Genomic DNA, 12,284 nt, shown 5'->3' on the forward strand with positions numbered 1-12,284 from the left:
GTAAAGTTTTCACTAGTTCCCACTTGTGGGTTTATGCTGGTTTTCCCATCCCTCGTTTGGCACTGCTTGGGGACGTCCCAATGGTTAAGAGAGGAGCTGTCGGTCGGTGAATATAGGAGAGAGTAATTTTTTCCTATAAAAAGTGCCCTTGTAAGACCGCTGTGCAAATACGATGTGAAAAAAAGTATTGCAATGACCGCCATTTAATTCTCTAGGGTATTAGGAAAAAAAAAAAAAAATATATATATATATATATATATATATATATATATATATATATATTATTATAATGTTTGGGGGTTCCAAGTAATTTTCTAGCAAAAAACTTGTAAACACCAAAATCTCAAAACGAGGCTAGTCCTTAAGTGGTTAAAAAACAAATGTGCATATCAGCGCTTCTGTCTGCTTGCTTCAAAAAAGCGGGTAACTTTGTTCCAATAAATCCAGCTTCCCTATGTGAAGAATATAAAAGCTCCTTAGTGTAGTAACTTCCCATAAAAATGAATATTGAAATACAAATGAACTTACAAACATTCATAAACTTACATTAATAAAAGGCATGCACGCCACCCTCAAGAAGGCTGCCAAGGTTCTTTGGGCTGGATTTTTTTATTAAATGAGAAGTGAAGCCTGAGCTTTTTAATCTGGGCTTTTTCTCTGGGTCACAGGGAGTGCAATTCATTTTGCCCTCCTGTGACCTGTTTTCAGCAGAGAGCAGTTTGAAGTTCGCTCTGTTGCTGACGTCGCTGCCACCAGTGGAAGCACCGCGTCATCCCAACTTCCCAAGTCGGGATGCGCCAGCGGCCTTGATTGATGGCAGTCTCAGCGAGCCACTTAGCCAGCAGCTCCCCACTCCTCCACAGCTCTGCGCTCCAATGAGCGTGGAGGATCAGAGCAGGAAAGATGCTGACTGACAGGCAACATCTCTCTGCTTGGGGAGGAGTGAGAACCGAGCCATTGACGGTGTTCGTGGCTGGGTCCTCAGTGCAGACAAGCCAAGGGGCAGCTGCAGCATCTGTCTGATGCTCCATCCACTGAGGTAAGTGTGAATCTAAAAAAAACAAAAACCCATACTTTTACTGTTTATAAGTTGATCACCATTAGAATTGGGACTTCACCATAGTAAAAGAAATCGGCACAAGAGATATTTGGGGTTTGTATATATGCACTTTATTGGACATTATAGGTATTGAGTATTATGAGGTCATACCTCAAGGGCATTTCTGAGGGCAATATTGGTCTGTAAGTGCTGGTTCTATATACATATTATGTTTTTCTGCTGAGGGTGGGTGATAATTTCCAGCTGCTGGGTTTTTAGCCTATTCTATTTTATGCTATTATATTTTACAAGAGTGATTTTAGTGCGCTGTTTTTGGTTTACTAAAAGTACAAGTCTGTTTACTTGTTTTTATCCTTTAGAAACTGCAGGTAAACTAGATGAGCGAGAAAGACAATGTGCAGAAATAACAAATAAACTGGAGCAATTGCAGCCCCTTTGTGCTGGTGAGTGTTTCCTCAGTGTAGCATCTAACATATATATTCCCTTTTATTTGTTGCCGATATGTGATATTTATAAAGAGGAAGCACTTTTAAGTTTTGAAAGGTTCATAAGTGGTTCTACTTTTTGTTTAGCACTGGAGAAGAAAGTGAAAGAAGGTGAAGAAAAAGAAGAAACCTTATTGAAGGCCAAAGCCAACCTTGAACATCAAATCTCAGAAATGATCCAGTCCTCAGGAGACAGCTCTGCTCAGCTTTCAAAGTTGAATGAAGAATTGCAGTCTAGGGAAAGGTGCTTCTATTTGCATGTTTCTTTTCAGTTTTGCTTTTCAAAACAAATGTAAAATATTAACAGCATTTTCTTTTCTTACAATGTTTTTATGACTGGTGTATAATGTTGCAGTTTTTTGAAGCAAGTTTTATTATAAATGGCTGATGCTGAACTTTTCCCACCTACAGGTGCTTGATTTTCCAGATTGCCTCGTATAATTCCAATGCTTGCATTGAGGGGTTTACACTTCGTGTGTTTATCAGATTTTCATGAACTATAATCTCAGAACACAGCTGTAACTCCAGCTGCTGAGGTCACAGCCTTAGTTACAAGCTGTCACATGTTGGCATCTATCACAGAAAAAATATATTTGCTGCCGGACTACTGATTATAAACTTATAACTTAAGGCAGGTGGCTCACCAGTTGAAAAAACAGAGGATCAGCATTTTCAAATGGTGGCTTGACATAACCTTTAATTATAATGTAAGTAAAATTAAATCCTGCTAGATCACTTCAGGATGGCCCCTTTTGCAGGTATAGCTATGTAAAACATTACAAATAAGTGCCCATGCTGTTTAAAATACAGCAAATACACTGCCTCACCCTGCTCTGCACATGCGCAGTTGCTCTATATTTTTAGGCACTAGCATATTTGCAGAAGCTGCTTCTGTTTGATCTGCAACTCCTGTGGTGCTGCACATGTGATAAGTTAAGACACCAGCCATTTGATGGTTTGAGAGTGTGGTTGAGGACACAAGCAAATGTGACAGTTAGCAGCCTCGGCATTCCAGGAATGTAACTGTTTTTTTAAACTTAACTTGACAGGGTTTAGTTCTACTTTGATTTACTGTTGTTCAGGGGCTCTGGGCTTCAGAAAAATGGCAGCCTCCAGAAAGAAGAAACAGCAATGTTGGAGGCAATTTATAGCACGCTCTTATTTTGAAAGTATAATTATTAATGTGGAATGTATGTTCCTTTCTAAAGAACATTATTTTTATCAAGTTGTTAAGGGAAAAGTTCTGCTTTAATGCCAGGTTTCTTTTATCTGCAGACCAGTCCAGTAAACAGTCCGTCTGTAGGCAATTACTAATAGTAAAGACTTTATACTTATTTACAAAGCTAACATGCCAACATAAGGATCCTCCTTTTAAAAATGGAACAGGTATTTTAAGTTCACCCTTTCCAGAAAATAGCCTGTTCAGTCAAGGGGCCCCAATAAATATAAAAAATCTGTGCCGCTTTAATTTAATAATTTAATAAATAATAGTTTTACCCGTAAGCCATTTTCATCCCCTCAGAAGCCTTGCTAATAAAATCCAAGTTTGCAGCCCCCGCACCCTTATTGCTAGGACACGAAAACGGTTGGTTTCCAGTTCTGCAATGCTGGGAGTGAGTGTCAAATGGTTTTCAAGTCTTATCAACAAGTCAGGACCTGGGGGTTGCTAACTAGCTGTTTTATTAGCCAGGATTCTAAGGGGATTCAGATAGCCTACAGGTAAAACCATAAAGATGAAGAACATTTTCCAAAACAGCCCAGATTGTTAATATCTACTAGGGTTTTTTGACTGTATAGACAAATAATGGAGGCACAATAGTGCTCTAATATTAATTTCAGTAATTTGAACATTGATAAAATAATAAATACTTTTGTGATCGTTCTTCTTTTCCATATAGCAAAGGAAGCTGCCATCTTGGCTTCTGTTTTATTTTGAAGTTGCCATGGTGCTTCAGTTATGACCCCAAACAAATGTGACAGTCTTTCACGGCATACCTTGAATGCAACTCTTTTGGAAAACTGTTCGACAAATGGGTTTAGTTTCACTTTACGTAGTGCAAAGAATGGTGATTCTCAAAGTATAGTAGTTTACTGCAGTGGTTCTCAACCTCAGTCCTCAAGTACCCCCAACGGTCCATGGTTTCCTGTACTTTACACAGCTGCTTTTAATGAATATCAATGACATGGTATTGATCAGAGCTATTTTATCTAAGGGAAGTTCCCAAAACATGACCCGTTGGGTGTACTTGAGGACTGAGGTTGAGAACCACTGGTCTACTGCAGCTGACTGGATTTACCAAAGTTAAATAACTAAATGTTTAATTTTAAATGGTTGCTGTAGATAACTATAGTCTCTGAACAGTTAGTCTTCATGTAGCAGTTGCATTGTTTTGGTTTAAAACTTTTGAGTTAAATATTTTTACACAGGAATTTAGCTGATCTCCAGACAGAACTGTCAAAATCCAGAGGAACAGTAAAAACACTACAGGAGGATATTGAGAAGCTGGGAACTGAAGCGAAGCGATGTTCAGTGGAAGCACAGGAATCTCACCAGTTGGCAATAAAAGCAATGGCTTCTGAAATAGAAGGCCTGGTAAGAGGAGTTTTATACTTGTGGTTACTGTTAAGACAACAATTGACCTTATGATATGCTCTGTATGTGACGTATTATGCATTTGTGTGCAGAAGTATTTGAAGGCTATGGTACAGAAGATGAAACAAGTTTAGCAGCTTTGTGTTGCTTATAGATATCGTTAAAGTGAGATTTTCAAATATTTTTGTATTTAAAGTATTTGTGGAAATTGATTCTGAGGGGAGATGTTTCTATTATGTAGAATTTTCCAGCTAACTTTTATCCGTGCTATTGTGTACATTCAACCTCCTTTTAACTCCACGATTTTCCGGGCCCTGCTATCATACCAGCTGAGCAACCCCCGATATTCCCCTTATTTTGGTGGGTGACCTTAACGGTGTACTGGACCCTGTACTTGATAGACACCACCCTCCTGTTTTGGGTCTTAACCTCCCTGGTGGTATGATTATGTCGGAGCTGAAAGCGGTACAATGTTTTGCATGGAAATTTGACGTTTTATATTGTAGGCCTGTAATTCTTAGGAATAACTTGCTTAAATCTGTCCAAACCAGAGTCTAGTTGACATCCCGGGTATGATAACATTTGAAAAACAAAATCATAAAATATAAATAACTGTAAATAATAATATAACAATAATGTAATCAAATCAAAAACACTGAATGGGGACATCGCTGGATCCAGGGGATAAGGTAAGCACATTCATCCTGGATCCTGCGATGCGATTCCGAGTCTGGCTCGGGGGTCACCGCTAATGGTTCTGAATTTGGGAATACTGTCAGGGGGGTTAAGCAAACTAGGTCCACATTAATGACCTTTGGTGTCTGCAACCCAAAGCAGAAACTGTTTTTTCATGTTACTTTAAAACTCACTTGTCCATCTCACGGATTGATTTATGCCTATGTACACCTTTAACCTCCCCGCTCATAGAGGATATAAAGTATTTGATTAGAAGTATCTCGGACCCCTCCCCCCTACTAGTACATTTAAATGCCAAACCTGCCACTACCTTGCCCAGAGCCCCATGGAAGCTCAACGCTTTTTTGGTTAAACCTCTCTTTACCTCACATGACAAAATCAGTGCTGAGCTTTCTGACTATTGGTGGAGGCATGCAGATCACCCGAATCACAATGGAGCTTGGGATGCCTTTAAAGCATTCCTGAGAGGCATATTTGTGGCAGAGGTTAATTCAGTCAAGAGCAATGCCAATGGGAGGGACTAGGCTACTCGGCTGGTGAGGCAGCTGGAGGTGGAATACATAACTGACTCAGCAGAGAACAGTAGATAAGCTTGGATAGCAGCTTAAGCTTCAGTAAATCCTATAGATATTAGGGGTGCGCATCTTCACTGGTCTCATAATTCGATTAGATTACGATTATCTGGTCAACGATTCGATTTGATTCCGCGATGCATCATGATTACTGACATGTGGCCCTTCCTGCAATCTTCTGGGATACATCACAGGTCCCAGAAGATTGCCCGGCTGTGCAGGACATGCTCACCTGGATGCCCACAGTAGTATTGCCAGCGCCTTGGACAGGCAGGGGAGAGAATGGAAGGTTCAGGTGGCCACATCGCTGGATTGTGGGACAGGTGAGTGTCTTTTTTAAAAGTCAGAAGATACACTTTTTTTGTAGCTGCTGACTTTTTTAATAAACAACAAAAATACTAGGCGGCCCCTCTCTGCCAGCGATCTTCTGGGACCATTGTCTGGGCAATGGCAGAGGGCAGTGCACGCCCGGCCGTAAGCTGTCACGGGTGGGTGTCACTGCCCACAGTAGATGATGGCGCTGAGGAGAGGAGGGGGAGAGGAGCGATGCTCCGTGCGGCCACATCGATGGACTGTGGGACAGGGGAATGCGATTATTAAGTCAACAGCTAAACTTTCTAGCTGCTGACTTTTAATAAACTAAAAAACGGGTGGAACTCAGATTTACTGAGTGCACTAATCTGGTGCACTACAAGGTACAGGAATTCACACACATCCGGCTGCTGGGAGGTCAGGAGGGATTAGAATCCAAATCCACAACTGACAAACAGCCCTGTGAAGTACCCTGTACTGTCTCTCTGATGACATTTACTCACCCCCCCCCCTCGTTTGTACCTTCCAGCACACTAGGAGATAACACAGTGGAATGTGCAAACGAGGGGGGGGGGGGGGGTGGCCGGGTAAATGTCATCACAGAGCACGTGTAGGAGCCAGTGTATGTAGAGTACAAACATACTTGTACTCTACATACTTCTGCTAAAAAATACCTGTGTGGTGATATAAATGCAATTATAATCTATTAAGTGCCCACTGCTGTATGTGCATTCTAAAATATATGCAGCTTTTCATACCTCGTTTCTTAGTGTGTGTGTGTGTGTGTGTGTGTGTGTGTGTGTGTGTGTGTGTGTGTGTGTTTGTAACTGCATAAGCTGCTCATGTGACTGCTCAGTGCTCACTGCTCTCCTCATTCTGGCCCACCTCTCTTGTCTCTCAGGCTCACATCTCTCATCAGGTCAGTAGGAGTTCTCAGCCCTGCCCACCGACTGTAGCTATCAGATTAGAAGACAGGCGGGCGGGGCTGATGTCAGGAGAGACCTGAGAGGAGAGGGGCTGGCCGGACTCAGCAGTCACAGAGAGGTTTATACAGTTATATACACACACTATAAAGCTGCATATATTTAAAAAAAAAAAAAACACAGAGGTGACCACTTAATGGATGGTCACTGTATTTATAAAAAAAGGCATTTTGATAAAAACGCTTGGATTGCTCTTCTGGGAGGGGAGGGGCAAGTCGGGATGTCGTCACCCGACATCGATTTTTCGGGTTGCATGCATCGATGTCGCATCAGGGACCCCCGAATCGCGATGCATCGATGCAGCGATTAAATTCCACACCCCTAATAGATATGTCTAAAATAGATAAACACTTTTTTAATATATTTGCCTTTTATGACGAATGGGAGTAAATGGGGAGATTGTTAGTGAAAATAGTAAAATCAAACTAGACTTCCCCATCCATAGGGGCCCTACACACCAGAGAGGGTCAGCTAGTAAATACCCTGACCACTATTATGCATGAGCTGGTTGGATTTTATTTGGACCTCTACAGTTCGAAGCAAGGATATTGACAAGGGAAATTGCAGGAGTTCTTGAATGAGTGAGCTGCCTTGCTTAACCAAAACTGAGTCAATGGTGTGATGCACCTATCCCCCATAGAGGAAGTCCAATTAGCTTTTAACACTTTCCCTAATTCTAAGGTCCCTGGGGATCCCGAATATGGGGACACCATACTACCACACCTGCTCAAAACATTCAATCCAGCTAGAGACAGTCAGTGCCTTCCAGACTCCATGACAGAAGCCAATATAATTTTACTGCTTAAACCAGAGAAGGACCCTTTAGACCCAGGCTCTTATAGGCCGATTTCTATATTACAGACCAACTTTAAAATTTTGGCAATGGTATTAGCGCTAAGACTAAATGTGGCAATATCATCTATCATACAGCCTGACCAATCTGGTTTCATACCAGAACGCTCTACAGCCATTAATTTGCAAGGCCTGTTTGTTAATATACAGTCCCTGGGCGATAATATGAGGGATATGGCACTATTGTCGAATGCCCACAAGGCCTTCGGTGATGAATGGCAGCACTCATGGGCTACAATGCAGAAGTTTGGATTTGGACCCATATTCCTATCATGGGTACAACTGCTTTATACCTCTCCGAAAGCGGTAATTAGAGAAGCAGGTCATGTATCCTTTCCTTTCCCATTGCATAGAGGAACCTGGCAGGGATGCCCTCTGTCCCCTCTAATTCCCCATAGCCATGGAACCGCTGGCTGTTATTTGCTTGAACCCCTTAATAACCGGTTTTAAATATGGCCAGATTCATGTAAAATAATTCTCTATGCAGACGACACTATGTTGTTACTGGGTAACGCGGCGGGATCCCTGAAGGAAGCCATGACAGTCATTAAAAAATTTGGAGTATTTTCAGGCCTGGTCAAAATACTGAAGGTGAGCCGATCAACCGGGTCTATGGAAAGGCACACTCTGATTGGTTACAAAGCCTCCAGCAGCACTGAATGTGCGTTCAGCTAGAACGCTGGATGCGGACAGGCCAGTCGCTCAATTGCATACTGTGCAAGCTCTGGCCAGTGATCCATCCTCAAGACCCAGTAACCCAGTGGATTTTCGGTTGGAAACGTCTCTGGCGATGTTTGCTGGAACCGATCAGACCTTCGGGCTGAGGACTATAAAAAATTGTCTGAATGCATCGGTCAGACGGCCACCTTCTCCACTGCTCCTTCTGTGACTGACCGAAGCCTCAGCAACACGTTGTCAAGGAGGACCAGCAAATTGCAACCTCCCAGGCTCTGGAAACGCATTGCACAAACCTTTTTTGCAAGGCCTCCCGAAGATGTTTCATCCTCTGCGAAGTGGATAAATTCCGCAACCTTACCCTTGTAACGTGAATCAAGAAGGGTTGCCAGCCAGTACTGATCCCTCTCCTTGATACCACGAATCCGAGGGTCCTTTCGCAGGCTTTGCAGGATAAGAGAGGCCACGCAGCATAGGTTTGCTGAGGCATTCGTCCGGTGTCCTCGGGGTCACTAAGGATGGCATGATCCGTAGCCACCTTCTCCCAGCCACGTACAAGTCCAGGGGTTTCTGGGGACTAAAAACAATCCCTTGAAAACTGCTGCTGAGTGCCAGGCTCCACCTCCATGCTGACATAATCCTCCTCCTCCCTTCTCCTCCTCTTCTTCCTGTGTGATAGGCAGGTGATAGGAATTCTGTTTGGCTAAAGGGGGCCTTGAGAGTTAAGGAAGTGCTTCACATGCCCTGTCCAGAGGGACAGTATCACTGATGCATGCACTGTCACAGCTCACCATCCTCGTGGCCTCCTCAAATGGTGACAGGACAGTTCATGCATCCTTGATCATTAGCCACTGGCATGGCGAAAGAAAGCCAAGCTCCCCTGACCCTGTCCTGGTGCCGTAGTCACACAGGTACTCATTGATGGCCCTCTGCTGCGTGTGCAGCCGCTGCAGCATTGCCATTGTTGAGTTCCACCTGGTGGGCATGTCACAGATAAGGCTGTTCTTGGGCAGGTTGCATTCCTTTTGAAGGTCAGCCAGCCGAGCACTGGCATTATATGACCGGCGGAAATGCCCACAGACTTTCCTGGCCTGCCTCAGGAGATCCTGTAAGCACGGGTACCTGTACAAGAACCGCTGCACCACCAAATTAAAGTGGAAGTAAACCCTTCTATCGTTTTCAGTCAAGGAAGCCACCATCTTGGCCTCTAATAATTCAACTGCCATAATGCTGCACATGTGATCAGTTATGACACCAGCCATTGGATGGCTTGAAAGTTTGGTTGAGAGCACAACCAATCTGAACATTAGTATTTCCGGCATGCCGGGAATGTAAGTGTTTTTTTGAATCTAGGTTTACTCCCACTTTAAGGATGTGAGCCAAACAGGGAACATGGGTCAAGTGTCCCTGTCGGAGGGCGGAGAGGAGGTTGGTGCCACTGTCGCAAACCACTATTCCTGGCTGAAGCTGGCGTGGTGTCAACCACCTCTTAACCTGCCCCTGCAGAGCTGCCAGAATCTCTGCCCCAGTGTGGCTCCTGTCCCCTAAGCAGACTAACTCAAGCACCGCATGGCATCTTTTTACCTGAGTGCTTGTGTAGCCCCTATAACGCCTACGGAGCACCGCTGGTTCCGAGGACAAATTTGCACAGGAAGAGGCCATAGAGGAAGAAGAAGACGACGAGGGGGTGGAGGAGAGAGGTGTGGCACAATCGCCACTACCAGCATTTTGGAGGCGTGGTGGTGGAACAAGCTCCGACATTAATGCACCCTGTCCTTCATCCTTCCCAGCTGCCAGCAGGGTTACCCAGTGCGCTGTGAAAGAATGGTATCGTCCCTGTCCATGCCTGCTGGACCATGAGTCAGTGGTAATATGCACTCTATCGCTGACCTCCCTGTCCAACGAGGCCAAGACATTGCCTTACACATGCCGGTAGAGAGCCAGAATGGCCTTCCGAGGCAAAAATTGCATTTGGGAACCTGCCACTGAGGTACTGCACATTCCACAAATTCTCGAAGGGGGGCAGAGTCTACCAGCTGAAAAGGCAGCAGTTGGAGCGCTAGCAATTTAGCCAAACTAGCATTCACCCGCCGAGCATGTGGATGGCTGGGACCAAATTTCTTTTGACGGTTTAGCAACTGGGGTAGGGAAATTTGCCTACTACAATTGGATTTAGGTGTGCCGCCCGCAAGTGCTTGGGACATCTAATTCTACACCTTCATTCCTCTCAGTGCAGGTCTCTGAGAGGACTGAAGGTATAGTGGGGTTGGAGATCCCAGCTGATGAGTAGCAAGGAGAGGTCCTCGTTTTTTAGTGTGGATCTTTTAAGTACTGTTGCCAACAGACTGCATGGGAGCTCGACATATGTCTGGTCAAGGATGTGGTGCCCAAGTGGCTGCTGTTTTGGCCATGCTTGATACACTTCAGACATATATGGCAAACCGCAATGGTGCGATCTGCTGCACACATCTCAAAGGCCCACACCAAAGAACTTTTGAAAAAACGCTTGGAGTCGGCAGCACCCTGCACATGCGGAGCTCTGCAGTGTGATGCAGTTGGTTGGCTGTTCTTAAGCTGGCCCCGGGAAGGCATCCTGCCTTGTTGGAGATGTGCCTCCACCTCCTCCTCCTCTTCTATCAGGCACCCACGTAGAGTCAGTGACTTCATCATCCCCTCCCTCCTCACCATTGGAGCAAGCCTGGCAATATGCTGTAGCTGGGGGAACATGACTGCCAGTTTCTTGTCCTTCTTGGGCACCCCCACACGCCACGTTACTGCCTTTATTCTCAACCTGGATACCATCATCGGAACCTTCAAAATGCTGCGCATCCACCTACAGCATGTACCTGACACTGGTTGAACAGTTTGGGGGGACTCCTCAGGACATGATGGTGGTGCTAGGGAGTGTCTGATGCCATTGAGCCGATGGAATAGGCCGCTTTGGCAGCTGCATTGGCAGCCAAACTTCTCTTAGCCTGGGTGACAGAGGATATGGACGGGTTTCCAATCCACTCTTCCAACTCTTCTGCATGTTGTGGCCCAACACGGCCAGCTGCCGGAAAAAAGGACAAGCGTGCCCCACAGCCACGTGCTGAGGATGCACCTTATACATGACCAGCATTGTTGGCTGTAGACACAGAGCCTGCTTGCCCTCTTTTAGTTGCCTGTGAGCATCTGCCTTTCCTTGGTGGCCTTCCAGACATGCTGTAAAATTGGATTAGCAAAACACAGCCTGCAGTTTACTAGAAAAATTACACCAGGAATGGCCTGCAGTCAGGTATAGGCTTGGCTAGACTAGAATGCATTGGTTATATATGTAGGAGACTGTGTGTGTGTATATGTATATGTATATATATATATATATATATAATATTCTCTCTTTATTCGCTGCAGGTCACTGAATCACCTGCCTGCCTGAAAGTGTAGTTGAAAACATACATGAGGAGTGGCCTGTAGTCAGGTATAGGTTTGCCTAGACTAGAATGCAGTGGATATACAGTGGGGGCGGAAAGTTTTCAGACCCCCTTAAATTTGTCCACTCTGGTATATTGCAGCCATTTGCTAAAATCATTTAAGTTCATTTTTTTCCTCATTAATCTACACACAGCACCCCATATTATCAGAAAAACACAGAATTGTTGACATTTTTTCAGATTTATTAAAGAAAAACTGAAATATCACATGGTCCTAAGTATTTAGACCCTTTGCTGTGACACTCATATATTTAACTCAGGTGCTGTCCATTTGTTCTGATCATCCTTGAGATGGTTCTACACCTTCATTTGAGTCCAGCTGTGTTTGATTATACTGATTGAACTTGATTAGGAAAGCCCCACACCTGTCTATATAAGACCTTACAGCTCACAATGCATGTCAGAGCAAATGAGAATCATGAAGCCAAAGGAACTGCCTGAAGAGTTTAGAGATAGAATTGTGGCAAGGCACAGATCTGGCCAAGGTTACAAAAAAATTTCTGCTGCACTTAAGGTTCCAAAGAGCACAGTGGTCTCAATAATCCTTAAATGGAAGAGGTTTGGGACCACTAGAACCCTTCCT

At 44.3% G+C, this 12,284-nt stretch overlaps 1 protein-coding gene across 11 annotated transcripts in view; it reads left to right on the plus strand.

The window, feature by feature from the left end:
* Positions 1-12,284, plus strand: part of CLIP1 (CAP-Gly domain containing linker protein 1) — a 259,076-nt gene that overhangs the window by 126,289 nt on the left and 120,503 nt on the right. For all 11 annotated transcript variants that reach the window (XM_077461934.1, XM_077461936.1, XM_077461938.1 and 8 more), the window contains 3 exons: positions 1,420-1,503; positions 1,633-1,789; positions 3,973-4,138. In XM_077461934.1, coding sequence (XP_077318060.1) covers positions 1,420-1,503; positions 1,633-1,789; positions 3,973-4,138 — 407 coding nt within the window. The remainder of the gene's footprint in view (positions 1-1,419; positions 1,504-1,632; positions 1,790-3,972; positions 4,139-12,284) is intronic.

This window comes from Lithobates pipiens, unplaced genomic scaffold (assembly GCF_037356315.1).
Source record: "Lithobates pipiens isolate NorthernLeopardFrog02 unplaced genomic scaffold, aLitPip1_a1.2 Scaffold_3, whole genome shotgun sequence".
In the NCBI taxonomy this organism is placed as follows: Eukaryota; Metazoa; Chordata; class Amphibia; order Anura; family Ranidae; genus Lithobates; species Lithobates pipiens.